Raw genomic sequence first — 21,879 nt, forward strand, 5'->3', positions numbered from 1 at the left:
TCATCATCAGAAGAAAATTCCTCCTTCTTTCAGCCCTATTGTTTCCACCATCAAGGCTCTCTACCAGTTTCACAGGCCAGTGAGGGAGACAGGGAGGCAATGTCCTATTGACCCTTCCTTTTCTTTCTCACCCCTCTCTGCTATAACTCCTGTGTTCCAGCACTCCTCTTAGCTGCTCCCAAACAAAAGGTCCTGTGATGATCCATCAGTGTAAGTAGGTACCTGGTGGAGGCAGCCTCAGACACACCCCGGAGACATCCAAAACCCAGACTCAGACCAGTCGGGTCACCCTGTAACTTTTGGACCAGCAGTAATTTCTCTTTCTTACAATTAAGGTAAGATAATAGAGATTGAAGTCAAGCAAATGAAAAAGAATTGACAGAAAACTCCACAGCTAACATCATAAGGAAAACTTAGTCTGGAGCCCTTCATAGTTGGAATTTTTTTTTTCTTCTTCTTCTTCTTTTATGATCACTCCATTTTTGGTCCCCGCAGAAGCCCAGTTTCCTTGCCACGAGCAGCCGCCACTGTCATCTCTCTGGGGACTGTCACTCGTATGATTTCAGCACATGGTAGAGGTCCAGTAATTAAGCACATACTTTCAGAGAAGCAAGGGAGAACAAGGGGCTCAGTCCCTCATTAAGTGAGACGACACCTGGGTGGGTCTTGTCCATCAGCTTTGCTGTAATTAGGACACGTTAACAGGGCTGCTGCCGCCACAGCCCATGTGTGTCCATGTTTGGCATATCAACTTAGGACGTGAGATGTAGTTGTTTTTAATAGAAGGGGGTTCGTTAAAACGTAGCCTTTCCCAGCAAGAATTAGGCATTTTATTATTTAGCAATCTCCTCCAACGGTTATAATAGCTTAAATATTTACCAGGGACTGTTGGGGAGCTCCTGTCGTTCACTAAGAGACTTTGTATTGAAGCTATTCCAGGAATATGGGTCAGAGTCCTCACTTGTCAGCTTATTGCAGGGTCAACCAAACTCCTGAGTTAGCTATATCCTCTGTTCTTTCCCCTCCCTGCTGTCAGAACAGGAAAGACACACAATCATACTGTTTGGCTCTCGAGACATGATGGTTAACATTTTGACAGAGGAGTTTGAAATCGCTGCCTGAAAAGATCTCCCTGCATAGCTGAATGAGACCTCAGCTATGGCTCATCGGCTAGAATGTGGTCACATGGCCACAGCTACGTGCAAGGGAGGCTGGGAAATGAAGCTTTCAGCTTTACCAACTTCCACAGTAAAGGTAGTTAAGATGCACAGTTCCACAATCAAATACCTTGGAAACCACTCAAAGAGTTGAAGCAAATTGTAGCCATTTTAGAGCATGGATGACATTCTCAGATGAGCTGGAACAATAACAGATCCCACCTTGCAGAATTACAGTAGCAACAGAATGAGGTTATGTTGTGTAAATGGTAAAGCACTTCACAGATGCAAGATTATTTTGAGAAAATCAATACCTTCTCCCTTTGTAGTGCCTGTATGTGAGAGAAGTGGAGGCCCAGGCTGGCTGTTAAAGTTCAGCTTTTAGCTTAGATCTATGTGATGCTTAAATGAAACCCTCTTCTGCGATAATAGTGTTACCCTCAAAGCTGAATTCCTGGCTTACAGGTGTGAACACCACTGCTACTAAGAGACTCTAAAGAGGTCTGTTTCTACTTTGCAGGGACACTTCAGGAAGCACCTCCCTCGGCTTGGTCAACAGTAGTTCCTACTGCACTGAAGTGAATGTCATCCCTTGTACACATGAGCAAGGGTTAACCTCTGGCAAGATCTTGCTTAAACCACATGGCAATATCACACAGGTTCAGTGGGTTAGATATACTGCAGACCATTTGGATAAGCCACATAATTTGTGCAACCTGTGCTTATCAGCAGCCTTCTCCAGTTCATCTGTGGTTTACTGGAAGCTGCTCACATGTGGAGTCTGTTTCTCTATATTCTACTCCTTGTCAGAAAGAGACCAAATGTTTCAGTTAAAGGGAAAGGTAAGGCAGTACTACCAAACATCCCCTAACAGTAAATGCCAATCAATGACACCTACTCTGTCAAGTTCATCTTACTCCCTAGAGGAGTCACGTTTAACACCAAGACTTCTACAGTCAAGCAGGGTCTGCCTTGCGGTCATCTCCCCTGTAGCTCTAGGTCTTCTTGAAATGAATGAGAGCCTTGAACTTTTTTAATAGGGGAGAGTGTTTAAGAGTTTCCTAGTGTTAAAGACATTTGAGCATCGGCCTGACCACCTAACTCAGAATCTCAGAAGCCTCTTCTGAGTAGCTTATACAAGTCTGGACCAGTCCACACAGTTGTGTTTTGATGAAGTCAGACATGGCTAACTAAAGAACAAGGAGAGGCAAAGGGTAAAAGGCATGAACCAACAGTTCACTAAAGAATGATTTTTATACTAGACATAATTGAGGTTGTTCTGGTACAGGTCTTATCCGCTAGACTCCCATTAAACTCCCAGGGAAGGACTATGTATAGGTCTGAGAGAGAAAATAGAAGCTTGAAAGGCATGAGACAGTAATTTCCCTGTGGTCCTATTTCATGGATTTCCACTTTTTCATTCTTGTGACAATCCAGAATCTATTATAACTAACATTTGCTGACCTTACCCTGGTGTACGCTGTACCTTGACTCTACTACATCAACTGAAAGCAGGGGTCAAATGAACTGATGATAACACATGAGATTCTGCCATTCCAGTTTATTGAAATGAGTAAATTTATAGCTTTCTTTGCATACAGAAAAGTGCACAAGAAAATAAGTATGTACAAAACAATTGTGTGGCTGTCCATCACTTTCAAAAATTCAATTCCCTAGAAACAGTTGCCTCCAGTTAGCACATTTAGGTATTTGGACATATAAAATATTATTTCAAGTCTGTGTTGACAATGACTGAGTGGGAAGTCAGATGGAAAATGATGCCATACGTGATCAGCTATTATCATTCAACGTAAAACCACAGGCCTTTAGCTCGGACTACTTGGAGCTAATCAGTAGAGGTTCAGGAGGCCACCATCTCGTTTAGATCCTGAGCAGTCATCCTCTTCTTCCACCTAAAGATAACATTGTATGTGGTTGATTAACACCCACAAGAACCTGAGCACTAGGGGTCAAGAGACAACATTAAAAAACCCAACATAAATAAAACAAAACAAAACGAAACTCATATGGCAAGAACAAACCCTTTGAACTGTGCTGACAATAGGACTGAAAATGAACTGGAAAGGTTTCCAAGGTTATGAGGAGAAAAATATTGCAGGCATTAGATTTTTAATGATAACACTGCAGATTTCTTCTCCCACTTATCATCCTACTAACTGTGAGACTGTGTGGCATCCAGAAAGCTTTCCAGTTACTTGATAAAGGCCTGGCATTACCCCAAATAAGCACCTAATGTTTGGCACTATCACATTTCACTTTGTGATGTGTTTCTGTTCAGAACACGGTCTTTCTTTGCTGAGTTGAGTTCAATTTTTCTTCAACATGAACTGCTCTTCCGGAACTTCAGCTCAGGAGGATGGCCTCCTATTCCATAGAAAGGATAAAGGTGGTGCCCATTTGCAATTCTAGTTACTGGGATTAGAGATTACTGAGAAGGCAGAGAGGCTTCAGATCTGTGAATCATTAGATTTTTTTTGCCCCATAAAACTCTGTCGTTTGTGAAAGAGAGGTAATGTTATATAAACCCAGGAGTAAAAATGACTGAAAAGAGAATCAGAGGGAAAAGAAGAGGAGAGATGAAAAATGATTTTCCCTCATTGGCAATAGCTAGCAAGAGATTGGAGAAAGGACAAACTTGCCCTTGAGAGAAGAATAATGTTCAGAAAGAGAAGTTATATCTTTAAAAACGTTCTTAGGTGTGTTCAAAGTCCCCAGAGAGAAACCGAACTTTTACTTTATTTTACTTTAAAAATACTCTGTAAGTGATGGTCTGAAGCAAGGTTTAAGAAGGTGCCTTGTTCTACCACAATCTTTAGGTTTTATGCTCTGAAACAGAACCCCGAAACACTCTGAACCGTAAGGATTTTAAAATTTATTCAAAACAGTATGATCTGAGGGGTTGTGGTGGCTGCATTGGCCAGCCAGAGGGTACACAGCACAGTGTTCTAGAAGGTTCTAGGGACACAATAAACAAGGGTTCAAGGAGGGAAACTACTTCATTTACATTTAAGCTAGAGAGTTTAGGTTCTTAATTTATTTAAATCCATAGATTCAGTTTAGCTAAACAGAAAGTGGAAGGCATTCTACAAGTGGAAGAGGCAGCAAGAAATAGGGCAACAGATAATACGTCAAAGCTAGAACAAGGGCAGAGGTCAGGACTTGTCTGCCTATTAGCTTTGTCCTTGACTACTAAGGCCAACCTTTTTGTTCCTCTGGACAGTCAGCATGCCAAGTTCCTAGAGAAGTGTGGAGAAGAGAAAACCCATGGTTAGAAATTTTGGATTGACTATCAATGTATTAAATATTAAGTCATTATTTTAAAATGTCAGTCATAGTATCTCCTAGGACCGATTCAAGAGGATTGGATAGAATAGTCGATGTAGAATCTGTAATAAAGTGATTAACACAAGTGCTTAATAATGTTAGCTATTTTCTCCCATGGCAATTGTCCCCCCTACCCCTCAACCTATATATTTAGCAGGTTGACCAAAATTATCCTTCCTTCGTGACCTAAAGAAGAAAGGGTCTCCAAAGAGAACTCTATAGTCAATTCAATTTAGCACAAAAAATCCTCCTAGATTTTCAGTGCGGTTTGTTCCTTTCTATTGTCCGTGTGTGCCTCCCCTGGAGAGGAAGCAATAATGAGTCTGTCAAGACTTCTAGCCCTTCAACATCTTCCATATATTACACTGCTTTATTAACATTAGAAACCATCTGGACGCTTGTTAAAATGAAGCTTTTCCTCAGCACCGAGGGGGATTCCTTAGGGCTGGGGCCCGGGAATTTGTCTTTTCAGTAATCTCACTCGGTTCTCTGAAGCTGATTTTACGGAAAAGCACTTTCAGAAATACTGTAATTACAGAAGTGGAGTGAGGGGGGCTAATCCAAATTGCAAATAAACTCAAATCTTATTGTTGATCTCAGATTTAAGATATTTATCTATTTAAAAGAATTCAGTTCTACGTGGGTCAAGACAGTTTGGTAGTCTCACTTGAATGGGGCAAGACTGAAAAAAAAATGGGTTTGGGTTCTTTTCATTCTTCCTGTTGTTCACCCCTTTCAAAATGCAGATAAGTCTCTCCTCCACTAACTTCAACCTTTTAAGATTAAAGTTGCTTCCACTCGCTGTTGAGAAAGAAAAACAGCCCTCCCCCTTTCGCCTTCCCGGGTCTCAGTCTAAGGTGGTTACACACAAGAACTGACCGAGGATGAAACCCACCAGCAGACTCATGTGAGCTCATGCTACTTTTGAAGGAGGTACCGGCAGCTGTCACCACTTTGGGATTTAACATTGCCAGACTAGTTCAGACTAATCTGAGGCCCCTCACAAAGAAATATGTATTGATTTGGGAGGCAGAAGTGTGATCATGATCTGTTTGGCTGACCTGTTTGGTGGCTTCAGAAGGTCCCCAGATTTTGAAGCTTCTATAGAAAACTGAGTAATTACTAGGAAGCTTTGCAATCACTTCAATGTGAAGGTCAAAAATCTAGAAGGCTATGTGTTATATTGAGCTTTACTCCCATACAGAAGTGAAATATCAAAAACACAGGATGACAGAAATTCATATCCATATGAGTATAGTACTGTTTTTCATATGTATGAGAACTCTATTCACAGATGTCCAGCCTATTCATTACTAAACTAGTTAAGTATAGTGTTCCATATCTTTTACTTCTCCATTACAGAGATTTAACTTCTTTCCGATTCTAAAATTAAAATTTCACCCTTACCCCCATGCCACCCTTTTTCACCAAACCTAAGCTTAGGAGGATCTTCTACTTACAGAAGTTAGGCAAAAGGATTTCCAAATGGATCCCTATATACATCAGAAGATGTGGATTGAGGAGAAGCCATCTACGGAGATAAAACCATCTAGTCAATAACCATAATTACAATTGTAAGAAAACAACTATAATTAAGACTTCTCAGATCCCTTTAAAAAAATCACTTAGGTCACAGACTAATCAGATATTGTATGTGGGTCTATGATGACTTGTGTTTGCCTGCCTGTGATGTGTGTGTGTGTGTGTGTGTGTGTGTGTATTATTTACATCAAAACCAAGTTTCAGAATTATGTTTGCCTCCCAATGCAAAATATTATTTTTATGAGCTAAGTAATTATGGGTGGGAAATTAGGAACTTAAATCTTTGAAAAAATTTTAAAGATACTATTTTGGCTCAATTTTCTTTCAAAGTGCTTTCCTGAGCTAGGTTAAGTGAGATACAAAGGATTTTTCTATATGTTATTTGTTTCTCAAGTTCAGGAGAGTAGTTCCTGCAAAAATAATCTTTCCCCAGTTTGAGTTGAGGTTTACACTGCGATGGTCCTCAATGATCAATCGTATTCAAATGTCCTTTACTGTCAAAGATACAAGCAACGTTAATTCAGGAGGTGGTAACTCTATGTGGCGTGTACTTTGGAACATCATCTTCTAATAGTTGATACTTACAGACGCTGGTGATGAACGGAAAGAATCTTTAGAGAAGGGGTTCTCAAATGCATTGTCAGCAGATTTGGAAACTGGCAGGGCACCTTGTCTGGGAGCTGGCTTTGGTAGTTCTAGAAGGTGAAAAAGTAGTCAGTAGACAAGCTTTCCCCAAATACATGCACAAGTTCTCCAGTCAGGCTTATCTTAGAAATTAAGTTCCATACTTGCTCCGAACGCACAGGCTCAGGGGCCCAGGGAAGTCCTAAGTTCCATACTTTTGAAATTGACATCAATGGAACAAAAATCACCACCAAATACCGAGACTCCCAGTGATTATTACAGGCAAATTCATCCCTTCTTGGAAGATGAAGCCATGCATATTTGCTTGAAGTGGAAGAGATTCAGAATTCCCTCACTTAAAAGTACCTACATGGGGCTTCCCTGGTGGCGCAGTGGTTGAGAGTCCGCCTGCCGATGCAGGGGACAGGGGTTCGTGCCCCGGTCCGGGAGGATCCCGCATGCCGCGGAGCGGCTGGGCCCGTGAGCCATGGCCGCTGCGCCTGCGCGTCCGGTGCCTGTGCTCCGCAACGGGAAAGGCCACAACAGTGGGAGGCCCGCCTACATGGCAAACCTTCACCAAGCCTTGAGGCCAACACAGAAGTAAAAGCTCCGAGAGATTAAATCACTAATACAGTACAGCGAGCATTCGAATACTGGCTGCATTTTGAAGCGCTTTCGTTCTACCACACCTTTTTAACTTTCCTCATCAGATGGGTAGTGCAGTCCATACATACCTACTCATGAAAAAATGAGTCCTTATCACACATACAGCCTCCAGGTGCCATGACCCATTGAATTTCAATAGCTCCTGGCAGCCCTTTTAAGAATTGTCACAAGAGGGCAGCATTGGGCCAGCCCTTCGAAACAGCTAACTAAGGTAAAGTTAACTCCGTAAGGTAAATGGTTGTCTCCATAACCCCTGCTAGGCAAAAAAAGCAAGAGTAAAGCTATTGGTGGGTCGGGAGAGGGTTCTTCTGAGGGACTCTGTGGGCCCATATGGCAGTGGAATACTTGTTGGTACAGCTGACAGAGAAGTAGGTAGCTTACCATTGATTTTTCTCAACAGTTGATTAGCGTCAAAGTCATCATGGTCTGCATTCTCCTGAGGAATGCCAACTTTGTTGTTGAAGTAGTTGGAGAAGGCACTTGAAGTCCCAGCGGAATTCTGCTCTCCTTTCCTTGCTGGCAGAGTAGGCGGCTGCCGCAGTTGGAAGTCCTTAAACATTTCTTTCACTTCCTTCACTTCTTTGTCCCCAAGTGGGTCCAAGGCAACAAAGGCATCGCTGGAGACGTCCTTCAGAGGACCAGTTCTGGGAGGTGGCTGAGGAGGAGTGACCAGGAGAGAGGAGAGCATAGAAGGGGGCTGGGCTGACACAGTAGGAGCTGGAAAAACATTGCTCTGAAAAGGATTCCCCAGCGGGCTGGTTGATGACCAAGTATTGGGTGTCACGGATGCTGACGGGCCCCAGACTACAGGGGCTGGAGGTGAAGCTGAGGCTGCAAAGGATGAAGGCTGGTTCCAACCTGGAACAGCTGGGCTTGTGGTAAAGACGATTGGCTGACTGAATCCTGAAGGCTGACCAGCCATCATAGTGCCTGGGACCATTGTAGTGGATTGACTAAAGACTAAGGGCGCTGGGTTCCACGGTCCTGTCTGAGCAGATATAACTGGCACACCACCTGAAGGAGGGAAATGGGATAAAGGACTTATCAGGAAACTAGCCTGAAGAGGATCCTTGAGTTTCAGAGAGTCAACTCTCCGGAGAGCATTTTTAGAGAGCATCTACATGCCAAACCTTTATTAAGCCTTGAGGCTGACATGGCTTTTATTAGATTATTTCACTCCAAAGACGAAGGAGCTGTAGCAAGCATTTAAATGCTGGTTGCATTTCGAAGCCCTTTCTTTCTTCCACACCTTTTTCACTTTCCTCATTAGATAGATAATACAGTCCATAAGTACCCAGTCATAAAAAAGAAAATGAGCCCTTCTCGTACGTTCACTGATGTCATTCAAACAGCTAGAACAGAGCCTGTCAATAGCATGAACCTACGTGTTGAGTAAATACATTTACATATAGAAACCATGCTTGTTCTGAAGTAAATTAATATAATCCATCAGGGCTTCCCTGGTGGCGCAGTGGTTGAAAGTCCGCCTGCCGATGCAGGGAACACGGGTTCGTGCCCCGGTCCGGGAAGATCCCACACGCCGCAGAGCGGCTGGGCCTGTGAGCCATGGCCGCTGAGCCTGCGCGTCCAGAGCCTGTGCTCCACCACGGGAGAGGCCACAACATTATTTTTTCCGCGTACCGAAAAAATATATATATATAATCCATCAGACACTCTTGAGAAACTGATTTAATGTTTTCATTGGGCAACTGGCTCATGTCTGAGGTCTTATGGAGACTAGCTATCAGGCATGTGCATTAGGCTTTAACATGTTTCCATCCCGAAGAAACCATTTCAAAGCTTCCTTGCTTTTAAATGCTGCCAAGGTGGACACAGCTACATAAAAGGATGATAAAATTTGGTTGATGCCAAGATAGCTTTAGACTTTTATATACAAAAATGGAGAAAAGGCTAGTTTTCCTAGGAGAGCTGTTTCAAATAAAAGTGCTTCCTGCCATGTGTCACTCACTAAACTTTGCCAGAAGTTAGAACACAGTATTTAAAAGAGGAAGAGGAAGAGAGGGAGACGAGATAAAGTGAAGCAAAAACACAAACAAAAAAAAACAACTCTTGCAATGTAACTAACTGCCCGTCTGCAGGCATTGCTCTTTGTGGGGAAACGGCTCTATCACCTGCACCCTTGCCATTGTTGATCTGTAATTCATTAAATCACTAAAATCTAGGTCTCGCCAGTGTGCGCCCTCCTCTTCTTGAGAAGCTCATTCCCTGCATCTTGTTCTAATACGTAGCACATTTTCTCTTCGGCCTCTTCCCAAGTGTATTAATGACCCAGTTAAACTGTCGTCACTAACAGAAAACCTAAATTCAGCCTCATGCCCATTCACAAACGACACTCTGCTCTCAAAACCTACTTGCTTTGAGCTTTGGAGCAGAGCATTCTTGAGTTATGAAAGTTTTCTAACCAAAGTAGGAGAAGGCCTTCAAACCTGGGCTAGGAATGTTTTTGTTTCCAGAGTGAGAAATATTTTTAAAACAACGTTCAGGGGCTGATATGGTAAGATGTTGTATCTTGAATTTTCTTGGGACTGGAGCCTGGTGTCACTTGACTCAACCGTCATCAGGAACAACAGCCATCTGGCCGTGAACACAAGGTGCGCTCACGAAGGCTGCTGGGTTTCAGAGGTGGGTCATCTTACTAAATCAACATGCTTATTTTTGGGGTGAGGAAACTGGGCACAAGAATATTATTACAATTGAGAGGGTCACAGTCTGTGAAAGAGACTAAAACTCAGGCATACCACCTCCAAAGCCAGCACCCTATCCTCCTGTTCTGTCTCCTTGGCATCAAGGAACAGAACTATATTTTTTATTAGCATGTTAATCCAAATACTTATTTGACATATACCGAAATGAGACTTCATGTACACTCAAGAGTATACATACAGGCAGACCTCAGAGATATTGCAGGTTTGGTTCCAGACCACTGCCATAAAAGGAATATGGCAATAAAGTGAGTCACACAAATTTTTTGGTTTCCCAGCCCATATAAAAGTTATGTTTACACTATACTGTAGTCTAGTAAATGTACAATAGCATTATGTCTAAAAAACAACGTACATACCTTAATTTAAAAACACTTTACTGTTAAAAAATGCTAACCGTCACCTGAGCCTTCACCAAGTCATAAACTTTTTGCAATAGTAACATCAAAGATCATCAATCACAGATCACCATAGCAATATAATAATAGTAAAAAAGTTTGAAATACTGCAGGAATTACCAAAATGTGATACAGAGACACGACGTGAACAAATGCTGTTGGAGAAATGGTGCTGATAGACTTGCTCGACTCAAGGTTGCCACAGACCATCAATTTGTAAAAAACTCAATATCTCCAAGGTACAATAAAACGAAGGGCAATAAAACGAGGTATGCCTGTATTCCTTTCACAACCAATCAAGGGAACAGTTCTCTTAGATCCTATAATACAGGCTTCTAGAAGTGGCTTGAGTTTGAACAAAGTTATTGCTGGCATTTTAAAACAAATTACTTACATTTTATTAACTGAAGCTAGAGTCACTCACTAATAATTTACACCAATTGGATGTGCAAAAATTGGATAGAATTTTACCATCTTTCATGTTGGATGACTTGCCTTCCCTTAGGAAAATGTGTGGCTTTAGTCCTAGATGGTATTAGTGGGAGTGGTGGTAAAAGAGAAAAATACATTTGAGAGGAATTAAAGGCTTTCCCAGTGTATACTTAGGCCAGCCTTCATTCCCGTCTACCAGATCCCATGCATCACGTTTCCAAGGTATTTAAGGCCCTGCTGGAGAAAGGTAAGGAAAAAGAAAGTGTGGGTATAAAAAGTTAGTTTTATTAACCTTTAGATGCTAGATTAAAGCGCAGGGCAGCTAGTCAAAGCCAAAGGCTCAGCTTTCTACAATGCCCTTTCCCCACCCCCAGTTCTCCAGAGGAAACGGTCCCCCAGCTGGGTCCAGCGGAAGCCAGACCTACAACCTTCCATGGCTTGGCGGAGGGTCCCTGCTAGTGGACAGGGGCTATACTGTAGGGCTCAGTTTGAGTCCCATGTCCAAACTGGGAAGAATCATCAGTATTCTGCAGTTGTATACCCCAAGGCCTCAACAGGGGCACCTAGCCAGAAAGCTTCACTTCATCTGAATAAATTAACAGTTATAGGGTCCAGCTGTATTTTCAGGCTGACTTGTTAAATATGGGCTGTAAAAATGCTTCGGGGCATTGATATGAAACTACAAAGCTCTGCGATGTGACCTAGCCGCAGGCACTGCATACAAGCTCTCTCTCCTTCTGCAGGGAAAGCACCAACCAGCTCCACTTGAGGGTGGAGGAGAAAGGGATGCAGAAAGGGGAAGACCCCAAGAGATATGAAGTGCTTGGGGAGAGTCTCCTGATGGTGTCAACGCCAAGCAGAGACCTGGAACAAGTGGGCTTCTCACACCTGCAGGGATTTCAGCCACTCAGCAGGTGGGAACCAACCCTCCTGTTGCTACCACGCTCCAGATAGGATGGAGCGGATTTAAGATGACAGAACCAAAATATTTTCCTTTGGCGGAAAACAGCAGGAAAAAAAAGAGTCCTGATGATTGACTCAGCAGGAGGCAGAGAAAGCCAAGATCCCTGGTCAGATTTTACAAAATAGGGGAGAGTCTCTCTTCACCCATAGCCCCCCCCCCCCCAGCCCCCTCCCAAGACAGAGTCTATTTGGAGCTTGTAGAGGAGATAAGAAGTAGAAAAACAAAGAGAAGCCCCAGCAGGAGAGCAAAGACCATTGTCGGGGGTTTCTGAAGACTGTTCCATGGAGGCAGGAAAGAACTGGAGGCTTCAGGCAACGAGTAGCAGGGCCAGCCCTCGGCCGAGTGGCCTTCCCCAACGTCCTGCCACAGAGTGGCCCAGTGGCTTGCAGAGCTGGTGACACATTTTTGAATGACAGCAGCATCACCTCTCAGGTATCTGATAAAATTCCATCTCTTCCCTTATTTCTGTGTTCTCTTCAACTTCAGACTTCTATACTGTGGACTTACTAACTCTACTAAGACACCCATCTAGCCAAAATACCAGCAAGGAGCTGCTAAGGCTGAACTATTCAGAGAATGATCAAGATATATGCCTGTCTCACACCCACCATATGCCTAGAAACAGAGCTGGGCTCAGAACCCGGCACTTTCATTCAATTACTCACACTTGCTTCAGATTTAACTTATAGCCCTCTTGGGGTGTATATCCCTTCCTTTAACCAAGAGGTTAAATAGGGGATAGCGCTTCAATTTAGTAATGGCAAATTGCATGGAAGACATGCATGTTGCTACTTCTTCAAATAGAGATGATAGACAAGGCTCTCTCATCTCAACCCTGTTTCTCCAATGAAGCTGGTCTGGGCTTCAGAATCCCTTCCTACTGTCTTCAGTAAGCCATGACCGGTTGGTTCAGGTAAGTGCGATACTAACAATGGATTTCTTCTCACATGCCAATTCAAGGAGTCAAATTCCAGTTACAGGTCAAGAGTACCTAATAGGGGTGGGTTGTAGAGAAGTAAAAGTGGGAGAAAGGCTCCCTAGGATGCTCAAATCTTATGCCCCAGGAACCCCCATGGATATGAAGTGCTCCCTCCTATGAATTACCATCTTAGGAGTGAAAGTAACAGAGCCAAACCTAACTCCATCTCTACACACCTACCTAGACCCCCAAGGGGCCCTACTGGGGCAGCAGCACTTGTTTTGAAGAGGTCCAGGGGCTTGGTCTGTATGGTTGCAGGTTGTCCTGGAGATGTCTGGCCTGGAGGTTCTGAGACGAGAGGAGCAAAGATGTCTGATGCAAGTAAGTCTTTTGCTGGAGACTGACAGGGCAGAGAGGGACACAGAGCAGTTACTCAGGAACAGTGAAATCCAGCTCTATTCTGTTTCCTACTCTGTACCTCGAATTTGCGAACACAAAAAGAGAAACTTTTCCCCATTATTGATAAATTATTATAACAAACTCCAAAAGACAAAAAAAAAAAAGACACGGATCCTGGCAATGGACAGAATATTGGGTCCTGGTGACTGACGCAATGGAGGACCTACAAAGTGAAATCTACTTTGCTCATTTACACATTTGATTCTGTCTGGTCTCCTTATCAGCTAAAAGCTTGAAGCTGGGAGAGAAAGGGCAACTGTAAGTTAGTAGCCTAAATATTCTGATCCTTCTTCTGGATTTAAATCATTCTGCATAAAGATGATACAGTAGTTTAATCATTAGGCCAGCATATTCCAATGCGATTTTTAAAATGAAACTTATATAAACCCCATTTTAAATTGCTTTTGAAGGAAGTGGTAATAGTAAATATATAAGTTTCTTTTAAGACAATGGATTGTTCAGTCATTAATCAGAGGAGAAAAACTCGAGAATTTTAGACTACCACCTTGGACACGAATGCCATATGCCGGGGTGTGTGGAGGCGTGTGTTAGTACGGGGAAGGTACAAAGGGACCCTTCCCCTCCCCTCCCAGAACATGATGATCAAACTTACCGGAGGTACAGAAGCATAGCAGCATTAAAAACGGAAAAACTTGTGTTTAGTTAATAATATGTGACGACATGCAAACAGAAAGCAGGGTGTGACAAACACTGCCGAGTGAGAAGCTTAAAAAGGGTGACAGTTAGAGGAAAGTATTCCTGGAGAACGATGCGCCTTATCCCACCTCCTATGTTACAGCCACACAGGAAACTACAATAGCAGCAGGAAAGAGAGCTTGCATCACACCACCCTTTGGTACCGAACATGCATTCTGCCAATGGATATGTGGAGACAATTCACCTTAGCAGTCCTTCTGCCTCTTCCTGGTTTGGTACTTTGTGGAGGTGGGATAATGGCTATGGAGTCATGTGGTAAGGACTGGACAGAGCTTTCCAAGTCCTGCTTTACGCCATTCGGTACGGGCAGTCCTTTGGGAGGGCTTCCCACAAAAGGGTTCGGGGAGGATTTGATATGGAAGCCGTTCTGTTCTCTTTCAGATACCCCATTGTGAGTTCTCACTGCTGGCTGTGTTTGCGTACTTGATAAGGGCCACAGGCCTGCCTGAGCTTCCTGTTTGCCAGTCCGGTTAGAGATTTGGTCAAACTGCTGACCAAAGTAATCAACATCCCCATTCAGGGGCCCGTTACTCAGAGGGGTAGACGAGCTAGTCAAATTCTCTTTCTTCTGATCTGGAGATTTGAGAGAATCAGACGAAGAGGGTGCCGATTGGTCTGGCTGTGCAAAAGGATCGTCACGGAAAGGATCAGGATTAGGGGTGGGAAAGAAGTTGAGATTGGCAGAAAAGGCATTTTCAGGCAAGAAAGATGCCTGAGGCTTTGGTCGAGGAAGAGAGCAGGAGGCGATGCCATTTGTTAAGAATAGATTTTCTCGTAAAGAATTCTGATTGGTGTCGATTTCAGAGTTTAGATCCACTAACAGGATATCTTTGCTTTCCTATCACATTTGGAAAGAAAAAAAAAAGAAAATGTTAGTCCACGTTGTGACTTCGAATGAGAAAGCTACATAAGATGACTAAGATTATCAAAATTTCCATTCGATTTCAGTCTTACTGGTTGACCATTACCTCCTCCCATCGTGTCCCTGAGTGCACTTACTAGTTGTAGAATAGGTCCTCCCTGCCCCTCCCAGGCCCTTTTAAGTCTCAACTTCATTGGCCCTTCATTCAGTGAAATCTTACTGTTGTTTACTTCACATGTCTCCCCTCACCCTTTCAGACTGGCTGAGTTCATAATCATCATTGTTTCAATTCATGCCTTTGACAGTCTTAAAGGGAATTGATTTCGAGTCACTCTAAGTGACTATCTAAGCATATTGAGCTTGAAGGAAATGGCCTAGCCCCTCTTCCTACATGATGTACATTCCTATTGTACCCCCAGAGTCACCTAATATCACCTCTCTAAATGAGTGAATTCATTGCCTAATATAGTCATATCTTATCATTCTAGTTATAATAAAGTTTAAGGTCAAATATATTTCCCTACAATTGGTCTTTCCTCTAGGGGGGCAAAGAAGATTTTCCCCTCACATCACAGCCTGCCAGGTATGCCTCTTTAAATACTTAAGGATCTTTTTAAAAGTGTAGCCAAGTTGGATCTCTCATTCTCATCATCCTAGTCTCTCCTCTGGACGTACTCTTTTGTCTATGTCCTTCTAAGAACATGATACTCAAAATACTGATATAATCTAACATAATATATCACATTAACCTCTCATAGTTGTACCTTTTTTCATAATATAGTTTAGTGTTGCCTGTGTCATGACAGGAGTCTCCTCTACTTAGTGGATAAATTCAACTAATGTTGAAGTCACCTTTAATTTATGTATAATCTAATCTTTAATTTATGTATAAGGTGGAGATATGGGTGTAAGAGTTAATTTGAAAGACATACTAAATGAATAACTCTACAAATTCTATTCCTTCCCTATCATTTTTCAGTTATGTTAATTATTTGGATTCTCAATTGTCAGATATGACATTCTTCTCAGCATAAAAGCAGCAAATTTGATAAATCTGACATGTCTTTATTCAGGGCAATGACACAACTAATTAGGATTCACCCTGGGATATAGCTATCATACTGACAGACCTTCCTTCTGATTGACTTTGATCAATTAAATACTTAACTATGCTAGCCACAGAAGAATATAAACAATAAAAACTGTCGAGCTGAAATGGAAGTTAGTTTTCTAGTATTATCCTGGGAAGATTATTAAATATTTTGGTCATTGGGACAATGATCAAGATGATCTCAAGGGAATATAAAATTCTCAAACTAGTAAATAAAAAGGGAGACTGAATAGGTCTCCTCAGCTTTAAGAGAAAAGAACAAAATTTTTAAAAGTTTAGGTCCTAAATCAGACCTAATTGGTATTCTATATTTTGGCTTCCTTCACTGTTAGGTATAAAGGCACAATTTTTAAAAGCCAGCTTTTCTCTTTATAACCAGAAGAACTTGTCAGAAGAGAGAACTTGTAATTAAAAAACAAAACAAAACAAAAAACTTAAAAAAAAAATCAAAGAAATTGATTGGAAGGCTTCTTAATGCAGGGGTCTTTAACAATCAAAAGGTAGGACAAAATGTATTACGAAAGCTTGTGATTGTAATATTTATTCATTTATTATGAGCCACCTCTGGGTTAGAACAGTTGGGTGTTCACAGCTGGTAGAGTTCTCCTTCATTTACTTCAGAAGAAGTCCTTAGGACACCAAACAGGAACCACAATGTTAGACTTCTGAATAGTCACCCTATAAGTAAAATGTATAAGGCTCTCCTCAGGTTGAGGTCGTTGTTAATCCAAGATTAAGAGTCTGATTCATAGACTACAACTGAAAGATGTAAGACTTCTCGTCCACCCCCTTGGTCAGCATTTCTTTAATTCTCTGCTGTACTGTAAACACTGCATCCACTTGGCCGTCATGTAAGCACCTGAGAGACAAGAACTGAGCATGAAATATAGTCCCTGCTGTTAAGGGGCTCCAGTAAGAGGGTCAAGCAGGCAACCAAGAAGGTGTGTCTGCACAGACAAGGTTTAAAATACTAAGTTCTAGACTAGCTCTTCTGCAGGTAGCTCATCTTGCCTAATCATTCCAGCCTACCAAATCCTGGACCTCCTTACTCAAAGCCTTCAGTGACTTCCTGCTACTCCCCAGTATTAAAATAATCTCCATTAGCCAGACTTTCAAAATGACCCACCAGGAGACCTCGTTTACTTTTAGCCTAACTACTACTCTACTTTCCTACATACTTCAAAGACCCAACTCAAGTTCAGGTTCTTTACAAAGCTTTTTCCCATTGATCCTTCTATTTCAGCTTCACCTGTGCCCACCCATGGCATCTTACGTATATATGACACTGTGCTTTGTGCCCTGATACCCATCCCCATACCAGATTTAATGGGGAAACCACACTTTATGTTCTTTTCATAATAACTATGCTTTCAAACGGTCAAGTTTTTAAAGTTAGAGATCATGTCTTTTTGGTCTTTTTTTCTTTCCTTTTTTTTTTTTTGAGATACAGTATGGAAGAATATTGTTCAAGTGGTTTGGCGAAAAAAATTACATTCTAAGGTATGTTACTTAGTTTGCAACATGAGCTTTACTTGAAATGCAGAAAACTATTTTGTATAAATGTTGGGGGAAGGGTAGCTGGGTTAGGGAACCACTAACAAGGTCTAGCTAATTTAGATTTCTGCCTTTCTTCATCTCTTCCAGAGCAACTGATGTGAGATTTCAAAATTTTTAAACATGCTGGTTTTATCAAGTAGAGATAAATCTATTTCATGACCTATGAATATGGAGTCAGTATGTAAGAACACACTGGCAAAGTCTAACTAGCACATAATTAGCGCCATTAGCATTCTTTTACTTATCAGATACCATCACTTTGATGGTATTTATCATTTTAATTTATTGTTAGTTTAGCTAAAACTTGCCTTTTATTTCAACAAGCCAAAAATTCTTAGAATGCGTAAGGTCTCATAATAATGAGACTCAAGATTACTCGTGTTGTTTTTCATTTCCTTTTTTAGAACTTTCTAGAAGTCTACAGAAGCAGATTAAACAGTCAGTGCCTCCTTGCCTATCCCACTGGAATTCTACATCATGGCTTGAGTGTTTTGATCTCTTTTAATATACTACTGGTTTCAATGTCAGTAATACTTGGAATGAAGGTCATTCAGATGTCAATTTAATTTGGGAAGGGAGCTACTCACGGAGGAGGGGCAAAGTTGCCTAGGAATCAAAAAACCTCAGATCTACGATGGACCTGTCAGGATTATCAAATCTGGTATTTCAAAAAGTTTATCCTTACAATGGTAACAAATGTTACGAAAAACATTTTATGTTTTACAGACAAACATAAGGTTTTACAAAAAGTTTTACAGACAAACGAGTTAGGACTCACTACTTGAAAGAACATTAAATGGGCTTCTCTAATGCGGGCTTTTTAGGATCTCTAAGCGCTATATTATGCATTGTGATTCTCATAAAAGGAGGGGTAGAGAAGAGGGTCTACAGTCCCTGCTCCTACCCGTCTCACTGGGCCTGGGCATTTGTGTGAAATCGCATAGGCATGCCATTCTCTGCAGTACTCCAGCAAGTGAGACTTTTAGTCCTCAATCTGCTGCTGCTTTAATTCCTATGACCCTCTTGGTCACAGAGGCTTGCTTGATAATTCCCTGATATAAGTGACCCCTAGATAAACATTCTCCCCAACGTTCTAGACTGATACCCTTTTTGTCTAGTTATTGCCTTCTCATCTTTTATGTTCAAGTCCAGAAACTCACTTACTCAGAGGCATTACCTGAACCTCTAAACTGGATAAATACCTTGTAAGTAACATCAACTGTTAGGCTTTGTGATAAGTTTTAATGTTGGTCTCCCTGCTAGACAGTAAACTCCATGATGTCACTGACATTGTGCCCTGCAAACAGCAGGTACTCAAGAAACTGTTAAATAAATAAAATAAGTTGTAAGAAGTCATTCAAAATTACAGGCAATTTCACTTGAGGACTGTTTTGGAAGGTCTGAGACTTAGGCTTAAGCCTTGAAACTGGACCTCTGCTTGGGTAAATGAGAGTTTTTTTGAATCACCACTTCCTTATTTGGAAAGAAAACTACTGCTCCATTCTCACAGAGTTGTTACAGATCAATAATAATAAGACTTGATATACCACAATATCCTGTAAAGGATGAGCAACTTTTTTAACAAAGACAAGCTTTGGTTAAATATAACTGAGCCTCTTGTTTTAAGTCTTATTTTACACCAAGCTTATGCTGCTAAATCACAACAGAAAGAATAGAAAAAAAAAAAAAAATGAAGAGACCAGGAGTCTATACAATTAGTCATCTAACAAACACGTTTCCTTCAAGTAGGCTTACACCAAGGACTAATATTCAGCTCCTCCTCTGATCCTAAGTAATACCCAGATGGACTACATTGCCTGACCTATTGCTCAGATTTAACTTCTAAGCAATATTAATGTATCTGAAGTAGTGCTGATAGGCTCCCGTGGTGACTTAAGATGCAAATTTGTTCTAGTAGCCATTTACACTTTATGCAGAAAAATCAGCAGTCACCTTCCAAGTTTCAATGAGATGCTCAAGATTTCTGGTTAATTGCCAGTTTGAGTTATAGATGTCATTTCCATTACATTGCAAATTTAAAAACAGACACTTACTGTTGGACTACTTAGGTCAGGAGGTGTAGACATGTCCCCAAACAAATCCATCTGGTCAACACCCTTAAAAAAGTATTTTGATTAGATTCAGATGTGTCTATTAAAAAAGATGATTTTGTATATTGTTGTAATTGTTTCCTAAACTAAAGTTTAGGAAAATAGTTGTCACAACTGGATTTTCACTTAACTAATACAGATTTGATATTAGGTTGTTTAGGTCAGGAAGTGTAGACAAGTCCCCAAACAAATCCACCTGATGTACACTTTTAAAGAAGTATTTGGATTAGATTCAGAAGTGTTTACTAAAAAGATCACTTTGTATATTGACATAAATGTTATACTAACAGTTAGGGAAAGAGTTGTCGCAACTGGATTTTATTAACAACATCTTTAGGAAGCAAATCCCGTGTTCAGGTAAGTAAGAATCATAAAAAATCACATACGTACCAATTTCAGTTTGCAAGCTTGGTCATCAAGATTCATTAGGGCCTCACTCCCATTCTGAAAAGATGGCAAATATTAAAGGTTTAGTTGGTGAGTTTTCCCTACACAGTTTAATTTCCTAGTGTATTGGCTTGCTAAGAAGTTTAGATTTTGGCACTAGTCATTCAACTGTACATCTTCTATGACCAGAAGGGTCATGAACACATAGTAATAAAACTAGGAGGGAAGGCTGCTTGGGCAGGTGGCAAACAAGGGCTTATACACATCACACGTGCAATTCACGAGAAGTAAAGATGTGGTTTTACCTCTACTGCTTTGCTGGCTTCTTCCATCTAAAAAGAAAGACACAAATTCAGTGATCTTAGTAAATTATAGTTAAAGAGAATTAAATAAAGGAATAAATATACCTATGGGTTCACAAAGAGAAAGCAAGAGAGAGTCTTGCATATTATTTCTGCCCTACATTCTCCTCCCCTTTTCATATCAATACTGGATTTGAATAGCGTTATTGGACTTGGAAGTCCTGGAATCAATGTGAAGTTTATAGGGAGAAAATACAAGAGTCAGGCACTAGAAATCAGAAGGGCCTAACTATAACATCCAAACATTGCCCTATTGGGAAGAACAAAAACTATATCACTTTCTATACTTTGAAGAGCCACATAGACGCCAACACTCCAGGCAGGCCATGCGTTCACATAATGTTCAGACATGGTCTTGAATGTTGTATTAAGTCTAATAGAGCCTGTATTAGATAGTACTTACCTTTTTCTTTTCTTCTTCCTTTTTCTTTACATTATAGATAACTTGGAAAAGGTCTTTAAGATCAACAACTAGTGGCTCAGCCTGAAGCGAGAGAAAGCATCTTTATCAGAATTTTAATCTTACTATTTTCTTCCCTTTGTCCCCCATCAGTTCTGATTAGTAATGTTTCCTTCCTTTCTCTTAAAGCTCCTTCCTACCCTCCCCTGGTTTGTAGAAGATCACCACCACTCCCACCCCAACCCTCAGATACATAAAATACTTAGATAAAACAAGAAGCACAATGATAATTTTCCAAGTCCTTTCAAGATTTCTGGGAATAATTGACTATCGTTCTAAAATCAGCAATGATCTTATGAGAAGGTCCGTTCTAACAATGCTACACACTACATGGGTATCAATGACATTTAAAGAAGATTCCTTAGACTAATTAAAGATAGTCATCCTCTGAGGTACTGTTTAGTCCTCCTACATCCAATTGTTTCCAGCAGGCTCTCTAGTTGAGAGACACACACTCTCATGTTCAAGTCCCCCTCCAGGTATACCTCAAAGCTTAGAGCTTACCTGTTGCCCTGTTTTTATGGCAAAAAACTGGTGTTGGCCTTCCCCTCCACATACATAACCAAATGCTCGGTTGTCTGTCACATCACGGGCAATGAAAGAAATCTTATTTACTGGGTGTTCATGCTCTATTACCTAAAAAAGGGACATCAAAAATGGTGTATTGAGAAAACTAGAATCTATTTGTAGATTCTCTCTGGAGCACAACTAAGCATCAGATACCAAGGCATATATGAGAAGGCTAAAACATTTGAAGATTTTTTCACTCCTGGTTGAAGGCTACTGCTACATTTATCGTTGCTAGGAAGGGCTCAAAAGGGGAAAACAAAAAACAAAAAACCTAACAACAAAGAGTAGAAAACAGAAATAGAAAGAATGATCCTTCTTAAACTATCTATACTTGATTCTCTCTATCCCAAAGACGTGATGCCACATGGCAAGGAAGGACTGAGGATTAGGAGACCAAGAATTTCTAAAGCGAAGATGGAACATATCACCTCTAAAGCATTCCAGGGAGGTCTACTTTCTCAACTCAACAAACTCAAGTGAATAGCATAATTAAGCTAGAGGAGTGTTCACAAG

General features: G+C 41.1%; 1 protein-coding gene across 6 annotated transcripts in view; it reads right to left on the reverse strand.

The window, feature by feature from the left end:
- Window positions 1-2,703: 2,703 nt before the first annotated feature.
- The window catches only part of DAB2 (DAB adaptor protein 2), a 169,935-nt gene continuing 150,759 nt past the window's right edge, over window positions 2,704-21,879 (reverse strand). For 2 of the 6 annotated variants that reach the window (XM_067730573.1, XM_067730572.1), the window contains exons 5-15: window positions 21,301-21,432; window positions 20,740-20,820; window positions 20,280-20,306; window positions 19,978-20,031; window positions 19,531-19,593; window positions 14,131-14,784; window positions 13,011-13,170; window positions 7,716-8,348; window positions 6,630-6,739; window positions 4,379-4,414; window positions 2,704-3,070 (exon numbers count right to left, since the gene is read on the reverse strand). In XM_067730573.1, the coding sequence (XP_067586674.1) occupies window positions 3,008-3,070; window positions 4,379-4,414; window positions 6,630-6,739; window positions 7,716-8,348; window positions 13,011-13,170; window positions 14,131-14,784; window positions 19,531-19,593; window positions 19,978-20,031; window positions 20,280-20,306; window positions 20,740-20,820; window positions 21,301-21,432 (2,013 nt within the window). In that variant the 3' untranslated portion in view covers window positions 2,704-3,007. Of the gene's footprint in view, window positions 4,415-5,962; window positions 6,034-6,629; window positions 6,740-7,715; window positions 8,349-13,010; window positions 13,171-14,130; window positions 14,785-19,530; window positions 19,594-19,977; window positions 20,032-20,279; window positions 20,307-20,739; window positions 20,821-21,300; window positions 21,433-21,879 lie in introns of all 6 variants that reach the window. The other 4 variants (XM_067730575.1, XM_067730574.1, XM_067730576.1 and 1 more) reach the window with 4 other exon arrangements.

The sequence above is a fragment of the Pseudorca crassidens genome, chromosome 3, assembly GCF_039906515.1.
Source record: "Pseudorca crassidens isolate mPseCra1 chromosome 3, mPseCra1.hap1, whole genome shotgun sequence".
Lineage (NCBI taxonomy): Eukaryota > Metazoa > Chordata > Mammalia > Artiodactyla > Delphinidae > Pseudorca > Pseudorca crassidens.